This window comes from Ambystoma mexicanum, chromosome 2q (genome assembly GCF_040938575.1).
Source record: "Ambystoma mexicanum isolate Mex_15411 chromosome 2q, UKY_AmexF1_1, whole genome shotgun sequence".
Classification (NCBI taxonomy): domain Eukaryota; kingdom Metazoa; phylum Chordata; class Amphibia; order Caudata; family Ambystomatidae; genus Ambystoma; species Ambystoma mexicanum.
Genome location: NC_090924.1, coordinates 1,279,484,600 through 1,279,509,894, shown reverse-complemented (window position 1 = coordinate 1,279,509,894; position 25,295 = coordinate 1,279,484,600). Strand labels below are relative to the sequence as shown.

The following is a 25,295-nucleotide window of genomic DNA, read 5'->3' as shown; positions in this document are numbered from 1 at the left end:
ATCCAAAGGTTTGTAATGGTCATTCTGTTTGTGCCCCCACCCTGCCTACAAAAACATCCAGAATGCTAAACGTGGTGTACGCCAGATATAGCCCCTAAATGCTTGTTTTTTATGCCACTTGTATTTGTATTTTGTATTTTATTTGTAACTTATATAGCGCTTTTAGCACTTCAGGGAACACGAAAAAAAGGACCAATATATTTTGACCGTGCATAACCATGTTTTGAAAATTATAAAAACAATATACATCTGCTGAATAGCTGATCCATGAAAACATCTTACATTTGTACCTGTTTTGTTAGTTTTCTTAACTGCTCAGTCAACATTCCAGCGAGTTCATCAAATTTTATGAAAGCCTGAAAATAAATATAATATGGACTAAAAATAAATTTCAACCACTTTGAAATAAATACAAACGTTGGAATGCATCAAAACTCCTTACAAATCTGACAAAAATAAAGATGGATCAAGAAATGGTTTCAAAATAACATTAGAGTTAGAAAAATCATATGATAACTCAACTAGAAAAGGACTTTGCACAAACACAAAACATCCTACCTCCTCAGGTGCAGTCTGGCATGTTATCATGGCGTCCAGAAAATTGTACAAGTACTGAAATGAACGTAGGAAGTAAAAAGAAATCGTTATACATCTTTCAAATTCAGATATTAGTTTTAGTTGATAGTGATAATAAAAGTTTAAAATGTAATGTTGAAAAATACACAGTAAACTCAAAAAAGTCCAGTATTTTATAAATAATTTACTGTAATTAACCATCATATGCACAAAGGCATAACTGCAACTATAGTAACATTAAGTGCAGGCATTTAAAGAAGAAATGTCCTCATCAAGGCAATGTGCCTTATCCACAATTGTGTCAATGGACATCAGTCCAATATTTTTACCAAAAGATTACACTGCTACCAAGTGAATTGTCACTTTAGATCTCAACATGTTTTTCTGCTAATTACTCCTAGGTTTAATTGCCCCAAAATGGGTAGAAAATGTTTTAGTATCTAGCAGCTTTTAACTGGAACTCACTGCGGCTAGAGTTGTGTCAAAACCACTGACTCGTGCGATTCAGCAAAGACTAAAAATACTGATATTAAGAAAGTAGCCAATTGGCCACACACATGTACAGTGGTTACTTCCTTGGCAACGCTGTGAAACCTATGGTTATTTGCTTGTGCCTTACAAAACCTGTACTAACACACATACATGGGGGGGCGTGGCTACAGGGCCATGAAGGAAGACGCGTTCCCAGAGGATCTCCGGATGATGCTGCATTGATCCATAACAAAAGTGCATATACAGATGCCAGCGGTGGACGAAAATACAGGCGCAGGCAAGACAACATAAACGCGGCAATCACTGCCTCACCTTGAGAGAAGCACCGAGGATATATTGCTGCGCCGCACACTCTGATGCGAGCGCTGGGCACGGAGAGGGTGGCAAGCTTGGTGCGCACATAAGAGGGGCTGCTGCAGGAGCGTCTTGGATGGCTTTGGCAACGCAGTGCACTGAAGGATAACCGTAGGGGCATCGCAAGCCACATAAAAGCACAAATCCGTACCGCAGGCTACACGAAGATCCACTCTAGCACCAAAACAGGCCCACAGGCCCTTGGGTGCGCAGATAGCGCCACGACCCAACAAAAGCCGGGACATAAAGACGATAAGAAACAGCAGCGGCCAGGGACGTGGGAGGACATAACCCATTCGCATTAACAAAATACGAGGACTTCCACCATAGCTCCCCCTAAGCATCATAGTTGGGAACAGACTAGCCCGAGGGGCCGAAGACCACACTCCCGAGTGCCCGAAGGGAAGCATACGGCAACACCGAGATGGCGAACAAACCGACCAAGGCAAAGGGCAAACAACCCATGCTGGAAGAATATGCAAGAACACTGCAAATGGCAGAAGGGGCTAGGAGCAAGGAGAAGACTCCGGCTCCAGATACCGTCACAGTGAGAAAAGACCTGCAGATCCTGGAAGCGATTGCGGACCTGAAACTAACGTGGGAAACCACATTGGAATCGGCCATGGTCGAACTGAAGGCGGCACTGGAAATTAAAGTTGGTGCAGTACAGGAAGAGGTGAATCTCCTCAGGCAAGATGTCAGAACACTAGCAGACCGTACAGGCCAACTGGAAAAGGAAATTGCCCCGAACACAGCTGCATGTGTGTCTCACAAATCGGAGATCCACATCCTGGAACAACGCGTGAGCAATTTGGAAAACAGGGAGGAGCAGAGGGATCGAATCCCACAGATTACATTGAAATGATGCTGCTGCAAGAAATAACAGGATGGGTGCTAACCCAAAGATTTGCGGTGGAACGAGCGCATAGGTCCCTGACAAGGGGGCCACCACCAGGTGCCCTCCCACCCCCTGAGATCAATAATTTGCCAAAATCCTGAACTATTGAGACAGGGGGAAAAAATCCTAGAACATTTCCAGAAAGGAGGCACGATGCAAAGGGCATCGGTGAACATCACGGCATACCAGGACTACACACTGTTGGTACAAAGACGTTGATTGAACTATGGATCAGTGAAAAGAAGATTGCGGGAAGCAGGCTACAAGTAAATGCCAATATACTCGGCTAAACTGAAGGTGTACCACAGAACTAGAGCACTGTTCTTCGACACCCCAGAGGATGTGTCAGAGTGGCTGGACACACAGAACTGCCCATTGGAAACTGGTATCCAGAAGGAAGACGGCGCAGATAAGTAAAATAGAGGCTGCGGTACCTATGGTGCCGCAGACTCAGATACTGGGACTAGAATATAAGACAAGGCTAAGACAGTTGGGAGATACGCAACACGGGCTGCATAAATATGAATGCTCAAGCACAGTGATATAGTGCAAAATTGTAGGAGTCTCATGGTACATGCTCTCACACTCCCAAGAATAGATTAGTTAGGTTACCGATAGACCGGTAACACCCTGCTGGGTTCCTGATTTCGGCACACCAAGATAGGGCCAAATGCGGGGAAGCCTGAGATCCAGGAATGGAGCTGGGCATCAGTTGGGGACGGGTAGGGAGGAGGGAGGGGAGGAAATGCGAACAGTTAATATAGCTGGGGAAAATGGGGCTAGGGGGGGTTAGTTGGGGAGTTATTGTTGAAAAGGGAAGGGGAACGAGCCCACACCCATGCCAAACAAGGCAGGAGTGAGGAACAAAGAGGGAGGGAGGAGGGATGAAATACGGATGACAATGGGAGGTCTTAGAATTGTAACGTGGAATGTGAGAGGCCTTAATCGTTACCGGAAGAGGAACAAATTAATGATGCATCTGAGAAGGCAAAAAGTGGACATAGCATTACTGCAAGAAACCCACCTCACCAAAGAGAAACTAGAGGTGGTCAAGAAAAAGTGGAGAGGGACCACCATGGGAGCGACATATTCATCTTATGCTAGGGGGGTGTTTACCTGAGTGGCACCTCATGTGCCATTCCAGCTGCTTCAGGTCACGGTGGAGCCAGATGGGAGGATGATAATGATGCAAGGGTTGTTGGAGAACAGAGAATTGAGTATCATAAATACGTATGCCCCCAACCATGAAATGGCAGCCTACTTCAGGACACTATATAGCAAAATCAGCCCCCTCATGGGAGGCGCGATGATATGGGGAGGGGACTTCAACTGCACGCTATATTCTAAAATGGATGGGTCACATACGAAACTAGATAAACTCACCCCCGCCACGGGTCACATACGAAACTAGATAAACTCACCCCCGCCACAAAAGCACTACAGGCCCTGCTGAGAGACTTTGGGCTAGAGGACATATGGCGACAGCAACACCCGAATGACGGGCACTGTTCACACTACGCTGCCCCACACAACCTGTATACGAGACTAGACTATATGTTTGTCGCCTCAGACCTCGTAGGGGAAATGATGGGCTCAGAATATAAGGCAAGAACACCATCGGATCACTCCCCCCGGGTCCTGGATTGGATACATCAACCCCCAGAGCAAGAATTCTGACATGGAGGCTTATAGCGGAGGCCCTGCAGGACTCGGCATTCCGAGAGGATCTAAGGGTCTAAGGGAGATAATTGGGTATTTTGATACTAACACAGGGAGTGTGAAGTCAGAGGAAACCCTATGGGAGGCGTTTAAGGTGGTAGTGAGAGGGGCGGCCATACCCAAATCCAGAGGGCTGCAAGGGGGCATAGAGCGAGAGCTACAAGAGACAGAAGAAACTAGAAGAAATAATGCATAGGGGAGGCACCTCACAGGAGGATGCCGAACAAGTGTGCCAACTACAACAAGCTAGTGCAGGGCTCTGGGAAAGACTATGCAAACTGAACTATAAAAAATATATTGAAAGGCAACATGCAAGAGGGGATAAACCGGGGAGGCTGCTAGCATGGTTATATAAAAACGAGACGCCAAGACCAGTAGTCAGGGAGATAACGGGAGAAGAAGGCCAGATCTGGAACACCCAAGAGGGGGTGAACGAGGGGTTCCTCAGGTTCTACAAACGCCTCTATGAAGACACGGGGGAGGTAGCAGAATTGGAAATTCACGAGACACTGGAAGACATAGTATTACCCAAATTAAACGAGGAAGAATCACGATAGAGGAACTAGAGACAGTGGTACTGCACCTACCCACTAGCAAAGCCCCGGGGTCAGACGAGCTCCCCAGCAAATTTTTCAAAACGTATAGACAAGAAGTGCTCCCCCCCCCCCCCGCTGCTGGCTATGCTAAACGAGGCATTCGAGAGGGGAAGATTGCCGGAATCCCTAAGGGAGGCAGTGATTATTCCGCTCCTCAAACCCAGTAAGCCGAGCACAGAATGCGGTTCGTACAGACCCCTATCTATGTTAAACCAAGATAGCAAAATTCTTACTGCCGTGTTGGCAAACAGACTTAAAAGGGTAATTAACAAACTCATACACCTCGACCAAACTGGCTATGTCCCGGGCAGGAATATATCTGACAACCACAGGAGACTCCACCATATCATAGAACAGACAGAGAGCGACCTTAGCGAAATGGCAATAGTCTCAGTGGATGCAATAAAAGCCTTCAACACTGTGAGATGTCCTTGGATGATGGCGGCCTTGAAAGAATACGGGATGGGACCAGGGTATCTGAGGTGGGTGAAGATAGTATACAGCTCCCCAACAGCGACGGTCAAAACGGGCACAATAATTTCAGATAAATGGCAACTCAGCAGGGGCACAAGACAGGGCTGCCCCATGTCCCCCATGCTATATATCCCTGCATTAGAACCATTAGCGATCTGCCTCAGACAGCAGTACGGAGAGATAGGGGTCCACACAAAGGGGGGACCACACTTGATATCATTGTACGCTGATGATATGTTGCTATACCTGCGCTTCCCAGAGGAAAACATGCGGTATGTTCTGGAAGTGATAGAGCATTATGCGACCCTTTCGGGCATAGCAGTAAACCCCAAAAAGTCATACATGTTCCCCCTGGGGAGATATAGGGGGGTCCCATGGGGGAACCTACCTATCCTGCAGATACCCTGGCAGACTAGAACAATCAGATTAAATGTATATCATACGATTGCAGACAAATATAAATACAACACAGAGAGGACAGTGGAACGCATCAAGAACAGCATGGGGTTCTGGGCGAAACTCCCCCTGGCATAGGGCGGCCTTGCTCAAGATGGTGGTCCTGCCCCGGCTGTTACACTTCTTCACGAATATCACATATATGCTCCCCAAAAGCTTTTTCACGAAACTCCAGAGCTTATGCAGGGGCTTCATATGGCATAATACCAGAAACAGGGTGGCCCTATGGAAATTGCAGAACCCGTATGATAGAGGGGGCATAAACCTGCCGAATTTCGAGATGTACCACTTAGCGGAGCAGCTCCAGTACGTGGCCAGATGGTTGTCGGAAGAAGAAATGGCAGAAGCCAGATTGCTAAGAAGGGACTGTGTCCCATTCTTTTTAAAAGAACTGATATGGCTACCTACATCAGAGATGCAAGGACGAACGAGATTGCTGGCACTAGGTTGGGAAACTTGGCGCAAAGCGTGCCAAGTAGTGGGAAATCCGACCCCATGCTCCCCGCAGGTACCACTCATGGCGCTATGCAGAGAGGACGAGCAAATTATAAAGGGATCCGCAAATTCTGGTAACCGGTGGGCCTCGCGACCCTGGGAGACATATGGCAAGAGGGGGAGGTATTAGACTTCCAAAAGATAACGGAGGAAACCGGAGTACACATGGGACAACACATTACATATACCAGAATCAAACGAGTGGGAGAAAAGTGGCCCAAGATAGTACTAGCAGAACAACCCGATACGGTCATCGAAACGATGTACGATATCTCGGAGGGCGGGCATAAAATATCCCGAATTTACAAACTAATGATGTCCAGAGTGGGCAAGGAGTTGCTCCAACTGAGGAGGGTTTGGGAGGAGGAGGCGGGAGAACCTATGCAGAATGGGCAATGGGAAAGAGCCCAGATGTATCATAAGAAGGTGTCCCGGAATGCGAGGCTGCAACAGATCCAGTTATATGTTACCCACAGGGCATACATAAACCCCACTAAAATTGCTAAATTTGGAAGTACAGTGACACAAAAATGTCCCAAGTGCGGGGAGGTGGATGCCGGGATGATTCACATGTTCTGGGCGTGCCCGGAGGTGGGAAGATTCTGGGAGGAAGTCAAACAATGCCTGTCCCAAAAGGGGATCAAGCTAAGGGTGGATTCAGTATGGGCATGCATGCTGGGGGGGATTCCCCAGACCACGTAACCTAAAGCATATCAGTAAACTGAAAGACCTGTCCTACATCTTGGCCAAACAGAGAATTGCTATGAGCTGGAAAGCAGCCCAAAGACCTAGATTAGAGGTGTGGTGGAATGACCTCTTGAAATGGGCAGAGGCGGAGACAGTGGCATGGTACGAAGCAGTCAGCAGGGGAGGGGAGGAGGAAGTGGGACCCCTGATAGCATGGAGACAAATGGAGGCCACAATGTCGGGACTCTCCCATGTCGGACCTAGTGAAGGTGATACATCTGGTAATAGTGAAGGAGATAAACCCTAAGAAACTAATTTTGCGGCATTGAAGTAGGTGCTCGAGTTAATGGGGAGGAAAGGGGGAGGACTGTAATGTGTAACATGTTGATGTAATACCAACAAGCTAGTACACGGAAATGTCCTACATGTTGGTTAAGTTTGGTGTGTTAAAAAAATAATAAAAATTGTTTAAAAAAAAAACATACATACATACATACATCAAAAGAGCATTGAAATATCTTATATAAAAACTCTAGCTGTTCCTGGCGTATCATATGCCGTTCTAAAGGTCAATATTGGTCGGTAATTCATTTGGTTACTTCTGTCCCCCCTTCTTCAATATCGAAATTACCACTGATCGCTTCCAGGAAAGGGGCGGAGGTCACTGCGACTTATTAATGGTCATTGAAAAGGTTAAATGTATCAGATGGAATGAGAGGTACGTGCAGTATAAGAACAGTATCTAAGTTCCCTCAATCACACAGGCCTCTATGATATGTCTTTGTAGACACGTAATTGTCCACCATGTTCCATTGCCGAGCCCCTGTGATGGCATAAGATTGGATAGCAGCATAATTACAGAAACTACTTTTGTTTGTAGCTTGTGAGAAGGCATTTGTCCTAAAGCGTTTCACTCTTTAGAGACTGAAATGTTGAGCCAGTAATTAACTGTTTATTGTCACTGGAACTGCCATGCCCTGTGTGAAGGGAAGTGGGGGTGGAAAGAAGTAACTTGAAATTATTCCACATGTTTGAGATAGTGGAGCTGAAGGTGACTGCGTAGAACCATGCTCATTCTGTTTGTTGAAATGATAGCTGTTGTTGAAGGGGGTGCATTTTGCCATTTGGTCAGCAGAGGGCAACCTAACACTGAGAAATTGCATCAGCTGAGTACACACACATACCTAAGCATTTCATATATATATATATATATATATATATATATATATATATATATATATATATATATATATATATATATAATACTGTATTATACCCACACATTTCATTACTGAATGTACACTATTAGACACTTTTGTAGACAGTCACTAAACAGATCAATACATTCGGACAATATTTAAATATACATTTCCATCTTTCCTCTGTTCTTTTTAAATTAAATGTGAAAGCTATATTATGTCAGAAGTCAATGTTTCAACCTTAAAACAATTAATAGACTGCAACACATTTAAAACTAGTCTGCTTAGTATTATGAGGAATAGCAAATTTACTTTAGTTGACTTAGTAGCGCTCAGGTTCAGAGATTTAAACAAGCACAAGGTTACTATCAGTTATTGCCTTGTGATGTTAATATTTAGAAATACATGAGATGACTGATTAAAATTACGATGTAAAACAAACAGTTCAACCGTTTTATTATAGAATCAAGCTGTGAAGATGTACACAGCTCTTATTTTGTCTTGTGATTAGCCAACGTTCCTGCTGTTTAAGTCTTTTATGGGGTATCCTTAGGACATTTGTCTTCAAATTGTCCATTTTCAAGCACGTTGTTACTCTTACCAGAAATGTTGCCATCAAGATCAGGCATCCACTGTTTTACTGTCATTCACTTTCTCAATTGGCTCTAGGAACTTTACCTCAAAGGTCCAGCTTGCAGTGGCTCTAAATCACAGTGTCAAATGGCTCCAGTACATTTGCTCCTGGGTTCGAGCATAAAGCTGTTCTCAACTAATCATTTTCTTATTGGTGCTAACATGTCGTCTCTTGGACATCCCTCCTCCAAACAATGGGCCTCATTACGAGCCTGGTGGTAGCCATGCCTGTAGTACAGGCACGGCTGCCGCCGGTATTCATTTTTTTCCGGCGCCCAGAAAAGAGCTGTTACCGGGTCATTATGACCTTGCTGGACCCGGTAATTGCCCTTTTCTGGCCGCTGGAAAAAATTCTTCCCGATTCCCATTTGAGCCCCATAGGGCTCAATGGGAATAGGGAGGGTGGTAGTACCGGTACCGTTAACGGTACTGGTGGTACCATCATGTTCTGCTCACGGGTGCCGGTACGGCTACCAGGTAAGGCCTGGTGGCTGCAAAGGCACCCGTCAGCAGAACTCGTAGTTTGCCTGTACGGTAACAACGGTACCGGCAAGCTTACCGGTACCGTTGTTACTGTACCGGCAAACTCGTAATGAGGCCCAATGTCTTTCTGATCTCTTTCTCGAAAAACTCATGGGCATCCGTGAAACTCCTCTCCAGTTTTGCCAAAATCGAAATTAGCTGTGCCCTGTTGCTGCATTCTGTTTTCACCTTGCCCTGCCAAAATCGAATTTAGCTGTCCCCAGTTGATGCATGTGTATTCACTATGTCCTGACAAAATCTAATTTAGCTGTGCCCAGTTGATGCATGTGTATTCACTCTGTCCTGACAAAATCTAATTTAGGTGTGCCCAGTTGCTGCATGCGTATTCACTCTGTCCTGACAAAATCGAATCTAGGAGTGCCCAGTTGCTGCATGTGTATTAGCTTGGCCCAGTTGCTGCATTCTGTTGTCACCTTGTCCTGCCAACATCGAATTTGGCTCTGCCCAGTTGCTGCATTCTGCTTTCACTTTGTCCTGCTGATATCAAATCTAGTCTTGCCTAGTTCTTGCTGGTGTCTTCGTTAGCTTTGTGTACTACCCCCTTGTCTCTCCCCCTCCCTTGTTCCCCCCATAGCTCCCCCTTCCACCGTGTGCATCAGTGCCTCAGGCTGGTAAGTGTCCCCCCTCCACTGTAGCCAACTATGTCGCTATCCATCTCTCCTAACTTCTCAAACTGCTTCACTATCTCCTATCCCTCTCCTATCACAAAATCAGGTCGGAAGAAACTTAAGAAGGACATACTAGGCAACAACCCAGGCCGCCTATTTCAGACACCTATCACACAGCTTCTGCCCACAGAGACTCTCACAGACATTCTCTTCTTCGTTAACGCACCAGACCTATGCACTTTCTACATGGTCAGCTTTCTCTCTCCTACTGCCTCTTCTCCCATTAATGGTGGCACTCACAGAGATGTTCTCCTTGACCTCTTCGCCATATCAGAGTCATCATCAATGTGTATTTCAATGGAACCATCATGGTTCAGGGTCCTCAACTCAACCTTCTTCTCTTTGACAGGCTCCTCCCTTGCCTCTTAAACCTCACCCCTCACTCTGGCCAGGCTCCCCTTCCACCTGTGCCTACCTCCTCCTCTGCACTGGCTCCCTTGTCCAATGTGCCTTCTTCCTTCTATGCACTGGCTTCCTTGCCCACTGTGCCTTCCCCCTCCTCTGCAGTGGCTTCCTTGCCCACTGTGCTTTCCTCTTCTGCACTGGCGCCTTTGCCCTGCCGCACTGTCTGGGCACCCTTGTCAGCCTTGGCTCCTCTGCCATTCTCCACTATCCCACATACACTGCCGCCACCCCGGGGGTGGGAGCACCGTCGCCTGCGCCCCCCATGGAAGACCGTCAAAGAGGGCAAGCTGCTCCACATTGCCACGCTCAACACTCGCTCCGCTGTCAAAAACTTGTCGGACATCTGCAACCTCCTGGGCCTTGATGTGCTTGCCATCACAGAGACATGGTTCAAGGATAGCTCTGTCACGAGCTTCGGCACACTCCTCCCCGAAGGCTACACAATCCTCTCTGCGCCTAGGCCAAAGAAGACAGGGGTTGGAGGGACGCTGATCTTCCCAGAATGAATATCTGTGTCCAGCATCCCTACTCCACCTTCGAGTGCCTAGTCTGCAGGCTCTCACTCTCACCTAAATCTTCTCTCTGCCACCTGGACAGTCCAATCTCTTCCTCTCGGAATGGGCTGACCTGGCCTCCTCTTTACTTTCCTCCCCCTCCTCCTGATGGGTGATCTCAACATCCATCTGGACTCTCCTGACACCTCAGGTAGGGGTCTCGGGGGGGATCTCTCTCTCTCTCTCCCTCCCTCTCTCCCTCCCTCTCTCTTTCCCTCTCTCTTTCCCTCTCTCTTTCCCTCCCTCTCCCTCTCTCTCCCTCCCTCTCTCTCCCTACCCCTCATTCCCTTCAAAGGCAATATCGACTCTGCATCCGCTCCAAGAAAAGAGTCTTTATTCAAGCCCACATCTCTGCAGCATCAAACAACACGGCTGAACTTTTGAAAGTCTGCAAGGAACTGGCCAATCCTGCAGCAGCCTCTTCTTCTGTCACACCCACCCAGGACCTTCGCTAAGCCCTGGCTGCACACTTCCTCACGAAAACCCAAGGCATCCTTTCCTCTCGTTCCTTCTTGAGTAGCTGGAGAGGGGGTAGGGAGGAAAGGGGGAGATTGAGAAACAGACTTTCAGTAGTCCAACCTGGGGAGGACCAGAGCTCTGGAGACATTGAGCTTCTAGCGGAAGGTGAGGAAAGGAAGAACGTCTCTGACGAGGTGGAGCTGTAAGTGGGACTTCTTAGTTAGAGCCATGATGTGAGGGATGAAGGAGAGAGCGGAGTCGAAGATGGCTCTGAGGTTTATGGCCTCACAGGAAGGTGGGGAAGAGGACCCAAAGATGGTGGCCAGAGGCTAGAAGGAAAAGAGGATGCTGTTGTCCCGATCAGAAGGATCTCTGTCTTACTGGCAGAGATCATTAGCTGCACACCATGCCTGGATGGCGGACAGTCAGGGATCAGAGTGGAGGAAGAGGAGGTATTAGAGGGAAGTTTGAAGAAAAGCTGTGTGTAATTGGCATAATACTGGAAATGAGAAGAGAAGGAGGGAATCAGGTGGGCAAGAGGGGCAAGATAGATATTGAAGAGTCATGGCGACAGGAGAGAGCCCTGGGGGACACCACAAGTAGAGAGTGAAAGGGCCCAATTATAACTGGGAAGGGCGGTTAGTGAGAAAAGAAGTCAGCCAATCCAGTGCCTGGTCAGTGATGCTGAGGGTTTCACAGTCATTTTATAAGGATGGAGTTGTTGACCGTGTCAAAGGCAGAGGAGAGATCGAGGAGAATGAGAACAGTGGGAGAGTTGGAGTCAAGATTTGCAAGCATGATTTCACAGGTTTTCAGGAATGCAGTTTCCGTGGCAGAAGGGGTCAGCAGATGGCTTTTTTAAGAGAGGGTGCACAAGCGAGTGCTTCAGGGATAGTGGGAAAGAGCCAGTGGCGAAGATGTCGTTACAGAAGTCAGCAAGAGCAGGGTCGAGAGAGATGGTGATGTCCTTAATGGTTCTGGATGAACAGGGGAGCACCTTTCCGGAGCAGAACTTCATAGCGCGGACCACATTAAAGACCTCATCCGTTGCTATGGGCAGGAGGGGGGAGAGTGAGAGAGATGGGAGGACAGAAGCCAAGGGAGACAGGCAGGCGAGCATTTAGGGGAGTGAGGAAAGGAGTGGAAGAGAGGGAGTACAGGATGTCCTGGGTTTCTGATGTGAAATGGGAGGCCAAAGCAGTGCAGAGAGCCTAGGAAGGGAGGAGAGAGGTGGAGACTGCAGCTGGAATGGCGAGTTCCTTGCAGATTTTGAAAGGTTTGCCCATATTGTTAGTGGCTCCAGAGATGCAGGCTTGAATGTGGGCCTGCTTCTTGGAGCGGATGGAGAAGCAATATAACCTTTTGAGCAATATGAAGGCCAGGTTGTCAGAGGGTAAACCCAAGGTCTGCCACTTCCATTCAGCAACTCCGCACTTGCAAGTCGTACCAGCTGTTGATCTTGGAGGCAGGCTTTAGGTGGATCCTCATGACAGAGGCAAGGATGTCAAGGATGTTAGAGATGGAGAGGTGCAGGTTGGCAAGGACAGAGTCAGAGGGAGAGTCAGAGCTGGGGGCAGGAGGGATTACGAAGGTGGAGGCGGGAGCAGCGTCTGACACTCGCTTCATGGGTCGGATGATGATGACGGAGGCTGGCAGTGCTGGGGGTGGCTCGAATAGAGGGCTAAGTGGGTCCAGGTGGGCGGAGAGGAGACAGTGGTCAGACCAAGAGTGGGGGTTGGTGACTGGATTAATTAGGGCATCCAGGGTGTGACGGGCAGAGTGGGTCAGACCGGAGGGGAGAATAGAGAGAGGGAGTCACAGAGGATAAAGAACTGGGAGGTGGATGATTCAAGGGAATAAATGTGGATGTTGACGTCACCAAGGAGGAAGAGTTTGGAAGAAGAGGTTGAGAGGCAGGAGGCGAGGTCGGCCCATTCAGAGAGGAAGAGAGAGATAGGGCCAGGGGGCCTGTAGATAGTGGTAAGGGTGAGCGAGAGAGTACATGAGACCCCAAGCTTGCAGACAAGGCATTCAAAAGAGGAGTCGGATTAAGTAGTTATGAAGGAGGCAGGGACCCACTCAGGGACGATCAGGGCTACTCCACCTCCAGGCCAGTTGGGTCTTTGTTTGGAAAGGATTTTGTAGCCCTCAGGAAGAAGAGTGTCAAGAGCAATGACAGAGCTGGTATTGAATGAGATCACTGGTGTACAAAATCCACAACTATTTCAAATTTCTACCCTTCGTGTAGCCTCACTTAAGTCAGCATGGCCCAGTAATTATTTATAAAAGTGTGTTGTTGCGGAGCAAAAGAAAATATTAAAGTATGAAGAGTTCTGTTTGTGTAGCAAACTACACACATTAATGCTAAATACTCTTGAGAAATCCTAAAGAAAAAACAATGTATGAATGTTTTGGTGACTAGCTTGAGATAGGGCACGTTTTTCTTGACTACTATCCCCTCACCCTAACTAAGCGACCCACCACCGCTTAGATATAAAATCAATAGGGCTTAGGTAGACATGTTGGAGGGCAAGCTTAAGTGAGGCTACATGAAGGGTAAAAATGTGAAATAATTGTGAATTTTGTACACCTGTTATCTCATTGTGTGATATGTAATTTGGGGGTAGTAACAAGTTGTTAGGGTTAGTCCTCTTCCTGCATGTGTGAGGTGCTAGGACTGATGTCATCTTCAGAATGTAGGTTGTGAGTGTGGAGTGTGAGGTTGGAATGTTTGGAGTTGAATTGGTTCGGACCAAGGCAGCTAGAAGATGTGAGCCTGGGTGGTGGGAGCCAGTGGGCTTTTGTCCCTTGTTCCTCTTGATCTCTTAATTACCTCATGACATCTGATCTTGTAACTAAGAAGATATTAAAGTAATCTTGAGAAGTAACTACCCCGAGTATCCAGTGTCTCCTTGATGAGTGGACCCTATGGCTAACCAGTAGTCATAACAAAGGTGTTTATCCCCATTAGTCCAATGTCATGCTTTATAGAGCTGGCATTGAACCATGTCGTGGTAAGAGCGAGAATGTCTAGGTCAAAGTCTTGGCGAAAGAGACAGAAGTCAGAGGAGTGTGACAGCAAAGCAAGCATTCAGAGTAGCCAAGTGAAGCTGGTTACCACATTTGAAGGTTTTCTGAGGAGGGTTTCAGGGGAGTGGTACTCCCCTCGGTGGTGGCGGAGAGAGGAGAGGACAAATGAGTGGCAGGAGGAGGGAGGAAGTTTATAAGAGAGGACAGGCATTGGTCGAGAAGGAGAAGAGTAGTTTGAGAGTGTTGGGCCACGATAGTGCCATTGTGACAGACATTAATGATGCACCTAGAGGATGAGAAGTATGCCAGGAGTACTTCCCATCTAGTGCCACTATTAATGGGGGAAGAGGAGAAAGAGTCCAGGAGAGCTTTTTTCTGCTTTTTTCTTCCAGACTTCAGGAGAGGGGTAGGATATGTGATAGGTGAAAGAATTGCCGTTAGAATAGATAGGAGCGATAGAGAGTGCCATGGGAGTAGCAGAGGCGAGAGAGAGATAAACAGGGGGGCTGCACAGGGCATGGGAACTCCCCAGGTGGCCTAGCAGCTAGGTGGGCACAGCAGGAGGAGGTGTGCTATGGAAGACAATCAGTACACAGTTTTGAAAAGCACACCTAAATTCTAATTTGAAAGAAAACACAAAAAAGCAGCACAAATTGGGGGATGCACAGTTGTAAGGCACACCTTAGGGGTAGAGCGTACAGCAGATCTACAATGCAATACAAAAGAAAGGCATCATCATTTGTGTAACTGGCCCAAATGTTGGAAGTATCATTTGGCTGGACATGCAAGGTGGGTCCTAGACAGCAAATGAGTATGCGTGTAAAGACAGTTGCAGTGGTGAAAGATAAAGTAGAAAAGTTAGAGAAGAGGCTGGCTTTGGTGCCTGTTGATGAGGGATGTCATGGTCTAAGCGCTCATCATAGAGGAGGGCGGGGGTGGTGGGGTAGTCATTCCAGGTCTACATGGATGCAGGCCACTGTAAGGTCCAGCTTCAGAATTCCTGCAGGAGTGACGATAGCCACCAGACCCCTCCAAGCCTGCCGACCCAACCATCTTTGAGTTATAACTATCAAATTGGCAAACCCAAGGGGAAAGGGGTAGTGGAGAAAATAACAAACACCCCCTTTGCAGAGGGGCTGATGTAGATAAGGCAAGCCAATCACAGCAAGCTTGTTCCTGGCCCGGCAAAGTACGATCAGCTGTAAAAGCAGCCGAGCAGGCGGCCTTGATGAAAGATGCCTCTTCAATCGGCTCAATGAACGAAGCGGCACCGTGTGGTGCCTGAAGTAGGTGAGGGCAGCTACATAAAGTAGGCAAAGAAGTTTGTAGCCTCACCTTACTCCATTTTATTATTACGTTATTTACTTTTTCTGTCCAAATTTGTTTTACAGGTTATTTGTACTTATTTTCTGAACATGCATGTCTGTGCTAATGTTCAGTTTTCTTGAACTTGTTTGCCGTAATTTCTCCCGAGTCTATGCACTTTAACAATTTAATTTTTCTTCTATTAACACATTGCATTATGTTTTTACTCTGGCATTTTCTAGTATGAAACTTGATGCCTTGTACACCTATTATCATGGTATTGCATGTTTCAGCACATTTCTATGTAATAATTAGGCGACAATGATCGCCTGGCAGGCAGTCCTGGCCAATAGCGTCCAGCCACCCTAGTCAAGTAAGGGATGTACTGCCAGGCAAGTCATTATCGGCATTAGCAACATGAGTGAAAAACAAGGGTGCTAAGGAGATATGACAAAAAGAATTGACCCCAAACCACATTCACCTCTCTTTTTTCACACCAGGATGTTGAAGACAATTTTCAGTCGTCATCACTTTGTAATGAGGACTGAAAGAGACTAAGGTTGTGATTGTGTAAGGGAGGCATGGTATTACAAGTATGACACTGACACAAAAGGTACAATTTGTAAAAGCTTTATTCAATTGTGAGGGTTTGGAAAAGCTCCTACGTTGCCCTATGGCTAAGATGGGAGTAGTCTCTACCATCAAATAATAAAGAAAACACAGGCCTAGTCAGTCTCTGTGAAATCAAAATGGCCTATACTAACAAAACCTAATGCCTGCCCTATCTCTTATACAAAAAGTGTGCAAATGGGAATATGTATGCAGGAAAATCAGTGTTAGAATATAAAGAAACCAAGTCCCTGAGTCAGCTCTCCTCCCCACTTTGGACAGCACGGAGTAAGGTGGTCCCCATAGACAGGATGACATGCTTTGTTCTCAAAACAAAGCAGTTCAAAACATGTATCGAAGCCCGCCTGGCCTTCCACGTTAAAGTCACTATTTCAGCATTCCAAATGTTTTTTCACAGTTCAACAAAAGGGTTCACAATTCAACCAAAAGTTCACACAGGTATCCCTCGATCGGGCTCGGACCTCTCAATCATAGCACTTGTAGGGGTTACCTTCCCCAAGCTTTATTCACATTCGTTAGGGGTTCCCTTCCCCTAACTTATCACACTTCCAGTCTTCCTCAGTCGGGCTCAGACCTTTTCCTGATGTTTAAGACTTTCGAATGTGCAAGGCTTTTACTATAGACCTCCGCAGGCCCACTTCGACTTTCCCTTCAACTCGCACTTGTGTTATTTGCCCCAGTGTTTCTTGGTCTATGTAGTTCAATATAAGCACAAGAGTTCAATATTCACTTTCCACTTCCCCTTTGGCCAGGGTCAATCTTGATCATCATGCTTTTTAAAGTTCCTTCACTTGTAGCTTTATAATAAAACATTTCACATTTTACCATTCCCTGAGACTTTCGAGTGGGCTACTTCCTTTCGCCGGACCACACTGCTACTCTGTATCACTGGCTTCACAGTTATCTGTAATTTAAAGTTCACCACAGGTCTGCCTTTCTTCACGTCTTAGCCACACGCGTGCAGCCTTCAACTGTAAGATATATTGTTGCTACTTCAATCTTTCCTTAACACACACCAGTCTTTCATCTCACTCGCCAACTCACCGGCTGTGTGCATTCCTTTCTTGTCTTTGCCGTTTTATTTCATGAGTCAAGGTTAATACCACAGGCTTGGCCTCGCTTCCCCAACTCTGTCGTTCAACCGGGAGTGTCGTGGGCGCCTTTGAAACACAATGCAATCTTCTTGTCTGGGATTTAGTCTTCTACACGTATCTCTTATGGTTTTTTGGAGGCAACAACCTCCTGCAGGGAACTCCAGGGTTCCTTTACCCTTCGATATCATCCCTCGATCTGTCGCTCTGCTCCAGTAGGTTCATCTTTGCCCCTGAAGTTCTGCTGTTTCTCGTGTTCAACCTTGCTTAAAGTGTGTCTCTATGTTCCGCCTTTTATCCGTGTGGGGAGAGCTAATGGGTATCAGATGTATGTGATTAAAGTCAAGTGCCTGACTTTGCCTGACCCGATTAGCGAGACATGTCCAACGAGATATGTAAGGGTTAGCCTTATTACTCTCAGTCGCCCTCTTCCTCGGCCCAGTGTTTGTGTAGAAAAGGGGGTTGGAACATCGGAGAATCCTATGAAACAGGCGAGGTCATGGGTAAGGGAAAGAGGGGAATAACGTGTCTCACCATCGGTCGCCTCCCCTCCACTCCTTGAAGACCCCTCACCCAGGTCATCCTCACACACTGGTCCTCCCCAGGGTCTGGATCCAAAGGCGATGGCCGTGCCCTGGACACCTGAGAGTGAGATCCCCGGGGACTAGTAGGTGAGACACTCTTTGGTTTCTCAGAGTTGTGATGACAGAAAAGCAAACACTGTTTAATGTAAGGTTTTCAATGTACTTTTTTTAAACGGGCCCGCATGAGAGGCAACAAAGAACAGCAGTGGAGGGAGGTGCCAACAGCCAGCATGGAAATCTCACTAACATTTTTTAACTAAGCCTCCATACCCCACAAGATGATTGGCTGGAGCCTCGTCTGCAGTGCTACTTGTTTTTCAAGAGCATTTGCCAGTAGGATTTAAAAGATGTAACCCATTGCATGGCAATGTACATGTTAGGTCATATTATGAGGCGGTTATACAGCCCTCAACTTAAAGGCAAAACACTAATACACGCCCAAATAGTGATTCATGGAAAACTAGAAAAACTTGATTAGCAGTGTATCAGGAAAATATACTAAGCACATTTTCAAATGTTGTAAGAAAACATGCTATTATTCCTTCCAAATAAGGGGAATTGTGTGCTACTTGTGATTTAGAGACTATATACTTGGATATGTTTTCTTCAGCTTATTCCATAGATGGAAGATCAATTTGAGATTCAAACTCTAAAATAAACAAACCTAGAGTTAAGACGTACCTGCTCGAAAGTGAGTTTTCAAAAATAGTCTTAACAACTGTCAGAAAGAAAGTCCACTTTTCTCTCACTCTCCATGATCCCACCACTTGCTGCTTGTTCCATGGTATGCCCCAAACATTTTACCCTATTGAGTTCTATCCAGATTGCACTGCAAATGCAACTCTTAAGTTTGTTGCTCTTTTGGGGTGCAAATGGCCATCAAAGTTAAGGTTAACGTCAAGGAGGACCTTGACAGAAACCATAAGTATCTAATCCAGACAGTTGTAATGGTCCTCAAAGATGGCAGTGTACTCAATGGCTACACTAGTAGTAACGAATTTGACTCACAGGAAGTCTGCTCTTTCTGGGGGCACCCAAAATGGACTCTATAGTGTTGTGAAATCCAGTATTCAGATAACTGTACCTTGCTGCCCTTGTGTGTGATTCAGTAGAGACTGGGGGAAATTACCATGTAGGGTCATAAAGGAGCTCAAAGAAATGCATGGGATTACCTGGATTGACTTCAGGGGATGCATGCCTGGAATTCCTTTAGAACCCACAGTCCTTGAGTTTACCATATCCCTTGAGCTGTCCTGCTAAGTTCTTGGATAACGGTCAGCAGTGATTGGCTAGCCTCCACTTGTTTGAATGATGCATGTGTAAGATTGGAAGCTAGGATAACCCTTTACTCACTGGTTTAGCATAAACGCTGAGCGCAGCTGATGGTATTCGATCCTGAAGTCGCCAAGAATCCAAGAAAGATAACTGGCCCAAGGACAACAATGAAAACTCTGCACCAGCATTTTGTGAGTTATGCTAAGACACAATGCTGAAGCTATGCATCTCTCCTGATCATCGTGTCCAATGCTACATTCCCTTGATCCACTGGAATATCTGGATCCACTGCTGTGAATGCGTTTTCATGCCCCCCTAAATCCCAAAGCTTGTCTGACCTGCTTGGCCTCTGGAACCAGGCAATATATCCTTATGGTTTTCTAGCATAAATGTTGCCTCTGCTGGATGCTTTTTCTCACACTGTATCTGTTAGAGGGACTGTGATACGGTCTGCCCAGAGTGAAGAACACCAGTGGCATGTCATGCTGCACTTTTGAACTACCTGGGACACCTGGCTAGTGTCTTCTACTGTTGCAACGTCGCTCTCAAGTTGCTGACCCTAAATTACTTTTCACATCTTCAGGGTGTCCATTTGGCTCAGCTGCGCTTGCTGGTCTGCTCCTATAGGATCATCATCGTTGTTTGCTGACTCTGCTCATCCATCTGACAATCTCATCTCTCACTGCTTCTATTCCCATGGCACAACTCTGCAGCATCTTCAATGGAACAAATTAATGTTCATTTCTTCAACATATCTGCATTTGGAAAGCCCCCCTGGCACACCACTCGCTGTCTATACCATTATTACCTGGCCACACAGATCCGTAACTGACCCATCCCACCTAGAAACCAACTGCAACCATCCCAGCTGGTGATGTCAATATTTACCTATGCAATCCCCCGATCTTGAGTGTAACAAGTGAAACTTCTTGACAGAACGTTCTCCTCTCATCCCTCTGTAGGTCTTCTTTTGGCCCCAACTGTGTATATGGCCTTGTGTACAGACCTCAAACATACTACTGTACGTTATCATTGATCCTTTGATTTCTATAGGCCCATAGACTACACGTTGGGACTCAGGGGTAATTGTATTGCTGAGCTTTGTGTGCCTCATTAGGATTCACGAAATTGTACTTACATTTCATGGACATGAGAGATCACTATTCTGTATTTTTATCATATTCTGAAAAGTCATTATTGATTTACTTACAAGTAAAAATTGGGTAGTTGATTCCTCTTCACAACTTCATTCAAGAGAATATATATTTACGCATACATTGTGCAAACCTTCCCTTAATGTGTCATAATTAACAGAATTTACTGTATCCTTAAATCTGGCAACATCCTCTGGAGACTTGCCTTCACTGAGCAACCATTCTATAGAAGCACTTGGAGATTCAGGAACTCAAACAAACATGTGAGCTAAATAGGTTGATATATATGGGCCCTAAAAATATGACCGAAGACAAATCTCCCCAATAGCAGAACACATAGAAAAAAACAGAAAATAATATTGTACAAATAAGTTGCTTACCGTGCTAAGGAATTTGTATGTCAGATGAGCATTTTCTGCCAATACATCTGCAGCAAGGTCAAAGTACTAATGAGAATAAAGAAAAAAAGGGTTTTTTTTTAAAAACTACATGCAATACATATTTTGTATGCTCCATGATACGTGACACAAGGCACCATGGGTAAGATTTCCTATGCATACTGTTCTGTACAGATTTGTAGAAGTATTTCAAATGAGCAGGTTCCACACTCACTAACAGTACACCTGCTTTCCACGAGAACCAGCTTCTTCTAGAGCAAGCATGCCACCATGTGTATTTATTTTCTTTATGTACGGAACATTTGTATGGTGCCTATACAGCAAAAAGTGGCTCCAGGCGGGAGAAGACAAAAGAGGTGTGGGGACAGAGGAGAAAACAACAATAACGGTCCTAACTAGGGCTTGTGACATTCGCATTGTGCAAGTGCAGTAACAAGAAGGGTGGGGAGGGGGCAGATCAGGGCGAAGGATGGAAGAGGGAGAGGGGGAAGAGGGAGAAGTGCAGGAGGGAGTATGCCCAAGGAGCTGAGCAAGTAGTAAGGGGATCCAGAGGGCAAGTGCCCAAGGAGCCAGGGGTGGGGTCAGCAATTGCGAGGACGGGGGTGGACCAGACAAAGTAGGCTAGTCAGAGAAGGGAGCCTGAGGGCTCGGGGGAAGACTGGTGAGAGGAGGGCCTGGCCCCAGTAAGACTAATAAGGGACACAGGCAACCAGTCACAAGGTGTCAGGTGGGGACTAGCAAGGGAGGCGGAGAGGGAAGGAGTAGGTTGAACAGGAATGTCTTGAGAGGTTTTCTGAACTTAAGGAGATCCAGCTCTAGTCAGAGAGGGGCAGGGAGGCCCCTGCCAAAGAAAGAGATCTACCTCACACTCTCTGCTTGGAGAAACGTCTGATCTGCATAGAGTTGGAGCTAAAGGACTGAAGGACTCTAGGTATTTAGGGATGGAAAGTTGGATGTAGAGAGGTCCCAGGCCCCAGAAAGCCTTGTGAATGATGCAGAGGGTCTTGAATTTGATCCTTGCATCCACCGGCAGCCAGTGGAGAGATTTTAGGGGTTTAACCCAAAATGACCGAATTACAATTACTGAATGGGAGATTTGGTCGAATTTCGGGCGGCCGAAAATTTTGCGCGGCAGAAAATTTTGATCAAATCCCCCATTCGCTGGCAGTATAGTGAACAAGGGCAGTGGAGGCTGCGCGGTGTCCCCTGCACTCTTGTTCACTATAATGTCAGCGGGGGTGACACCCGTAACCGTTTGCGTAAAGTTACTACAAAAAAAGAAAAAGAAAGAAAAAGAAAAGGTCCCTGCAGCGCCAGTTCCCGATCACAGAAGTGAATGGGAACAGGTGTTGCAGGGACACAGTGAGTCGGTGGCACACAGCGAAGTGTGTTGCTGCAAGGTAAGTAAGGGGGAGCTGGGTGGGAGTGGGTAATGTATTTGATCTGGGTTGTTTTACTGTAACGCCCAAACTGTTTTTTTTCGGCTGCGGATTGTTCCGTTAGGGTAAAACAACACAAATCCGATTTTAGGGCTGGAGAGATGCGGTTCCTGGGCTTGAGGCCAAGGATAAGTCCTATTCTGGATTAGTTGAAGAGGGCGAAGGGAGAAAAGCGGTAGTTTAAGGAAGAGGATGTTGCTGTAGTCCAGCCTGGAGAGAACCAGAGCACTGAAGACATTGAGTTTCTGGGGGAAGGTGAGGAAAGGGAGAATGCCCATGAGCAGTTGAAACTGAAAGTGGGCATTCTTGGCAAGGTCAGTTATATGAGGTGAGGAGGAGATGGAGGAGTCGAAAATAACACCCAGGTTTTTAGACTCACACAAGGGTGATGGGAGGGGCCCCAAGGAGGGCAGCCAGAGGGAAGGAAGGGACAGGAATCCCAATGAGAAGGGTCTCAGTCTTACTAGCGTTAAGGCAGATATCATTAGCAGCATGCCATGCCTGAATAGCAGTCAGACAGTCGGGAATGAGAAAGGAAGGAGAGAAGGAGGAGGGAAGGAAGCTTAAAAAAGAGCTGTGTGTCACCAGCATAACACTGGAAATGAGGGGAGAAGGAGATCAAGTGGGCAAGAGGGGCAAGGTGAATGTTGAAGAGCCACAGCGAGAGGCTAGAGTCCTGAGGGATGCCGAAGTAGAGAGTGAGGTAGAAGATAAACTGAGCATTGGCAATGCCAATAGCTTGGCCGTTTACTGCTGTTCTTTGCATTTCGCATTTAAAGGCACCACGGTGAAAGGATGAGAGTGCAAAGTTTGAAAGGGGGATGGGATAATGGGTGCAGGTGTGCAACAGAATTAGAAGGGGAATAGAGCAAGGGAGGAAGTCATTGAATGAGTGTGTCATCATGATGAGCAAGAGGAAATATGAGAGAGAAAGGGTGAGAGTGAGAGGGTAAGAAATAAAGCGAGTGTGAGAGAGGAAGCATGAGAGGGAATAGGGAGAGGGCCGGGTGGGTTGGGGAATAGAGAAGATGGATGAGGTAGGGTGGGGGAATAAGGGGTGTAGGCTCGGTGGAGGGGGTACAGAGAGAAGAGGTAAAGTTGAGTATAGAAAGAGGGTGTAGGATGGGTGGCAGTAGAGAAAGGGGGTAGGCTGGTTGGGGATATAAGCAAAGGTGTTAGGGTCGGTGGATGGGGTAGAGAGAGGGGGTGGGGTGGTTTGGTGGCAGAAGGGAGGGTAGGGTGGGTGGGGCTAGAGAGAGTGTGTAAGGTGGGTGGGGCTAGAGAGAGTTGGTAGGGTAAGGTGGGTGGGGGCGATGAGAGTGGGGTTAGAGGGGGTAAAGGGGTGGATGGGTGAGGGTAGAGAGAGAGTCTGGGTTGGTTGGTGTAAGAAACTCAAGGATACCTCCCCATGTAGAGCCCAGGAATCCCTTTTTCAGGTGGCCAGGACACGGCCATCGCTGTTGGAGCCAGTTCCTGGGGGTGGACCAGTGGGGGAGGATCACCTGGGTAGGGGGGCCCAGGGTTATGCTCGGGGGGGAATACCCCAGGTGAGACACAGTGCCATCACAGGGAGGATGGTGAGGGGAACAAAGTCTCTGAAGCTTTTATAAGCTATTGCCACTCATCATCCCTTCCACCCATTGAATATCCCTTACCCAAAGGTAAAGTCAACAACCCATATGCATCTGCTAAACTTGCTAAGAACCACAACTCCCAGAATCCCTGTTTTCCTGGTTCCTATCCTCCCGGTCACTCTTCTCCTCGTCCCTTTAATTATGATTTTCCGAACACCCAATCTACCCTGACAAAACTCTACCAATCCCGTCCATGTCATTTCCGACTTCCCAGTTAAATGTGACCAACAACTACAGTTGTCACAAACCCTCTTACTCATTCCACAAACCCTACCAATCTCAATCTTCCGAATTTACCCAAACCCCTAGGACAAGAACTATAATCCTATACAACACCTCTTCCTCTGTATATCCAATAGGATACCAACACTCTAACCCCCTTCCGACATAAACACCTTTCTGCACAAAGGAAGACAATGGACTAATTCCAGAGCTGTTCACCTGGAAAGTCCCAACCTAAGGGTCAAGCAAAGTCAGGCAATTGACCAAAATCACACACACCAGATGGCCCTTTCCTTTCCCCACTGGGATAAAAGGTGGAGCACAAGAGCACAGGGGAGTAAGGCAGACCGCATGACGTGAGAGCTAACTCAGCATGGCAGTTCAAGAGATGGTGAAAGACGGTGCGAGTCAAGAGGATACCAAGGGGAGAAGTGACCTTGCCCTTATCGACAGAGACACGTGAAGCCTCAAGAGAAGGAATTGTAAGGACGCGATCAATAGCCAGCGCGTGTTGCAGCAGATGTCAATGGTACCGGGACGCCTCCTCCGCCGACAGCCAACCCGGGGAGAGACACGTGGCCCAATGGTACCGGCCATGACTCTACAAGACAAGAAAGCAAAGCAGTTCATCACAGCCAGTGAGTCAAGGGGAGAGCCGATAAAGAAACCGAACTGTGTTGAACGAAAGTAGCAAGTGGCTAATTGAACTTGAATGGACAAGGATCTATTGATATAAGGAAAGGGAAAAGCCAGCATAACAGAATCAAACACCACGTGGGTGTGCACCTGAGAAACGCTAGGCGATTAACCTGCTGTTGAACTACAGTAACCAGAAGGCCTTAGGAAAAGCTGGAAGGGGGTCAAAATGGTCATACGGAGGTCTTGTCAAATCCTCTGTACCGTGGAAAGTCTTTGACCGGCAGATGATTGGGTATCAAAAGGGGAACGAATCCTGCATGGTAAAAAGAGCGCACAAACGGTGCATTGTGAAGGTTGGCAGGAGTGAACCCAGCGGAAAGATGCTAACGAGATCCGGCGAAGTCTAAAAGACCCATTGTTTCATAAAGGTTGGTAAAAGTGAACCCGGCAGAGGGATGCTAATGGAAAGGGGCGAAACCCAAAGTCCCTATGAACAGAATGTTGCCAGGAGTGAACCCTATCGAGGGATGTCCACAGTGAACTGTTCTGCAAAAGGTGGCCAGAGTGAACCCGGCAGAGGAAGGCCGACAAACAGAGGTGAATCCTGTGCTGCTGTTTAAAAAGACATTAAGATTGGTGAAAACAAGAAGTATTGCGAGACAAGGAGAAGTGAACTTTCTCGCTTG

At 46.9% G+C, this 25,295-nt stretch overlaps 1 protein-coding gene across 4 annotated transcripts in view; it reads right to left on the bottom strand.

The window, feature by feature from the left end:
* The window catches only part of LOC138570097 (intraflagellar transport protein 70A), a 694,742-nt gene that overhangs the window by 207,169 nt on the left and 462,278 nt on the right, over positions 1-25,295 (bottom strand). For all 4 annotated transcript variants that reach the window (XM_069648698.1, XM_069648696.1, XM_069648699.1 and 1 more), the window contains 3 exons: positions 20,658-20,723; positions 559-612; positions 291-356 (listed from right to left, as the gene is read on the bottom strand). In XM_069648698.1, coding sequence (XP_069504799.1) covers positions 291-356; positions 559-612; positions 20,658-20,723 — 186 coding nt within the window. The remainder of the gene's footprint in view (positions 1-290; positions 357-558; positions 613-20,657; positions 20,724-25,295) is intronic.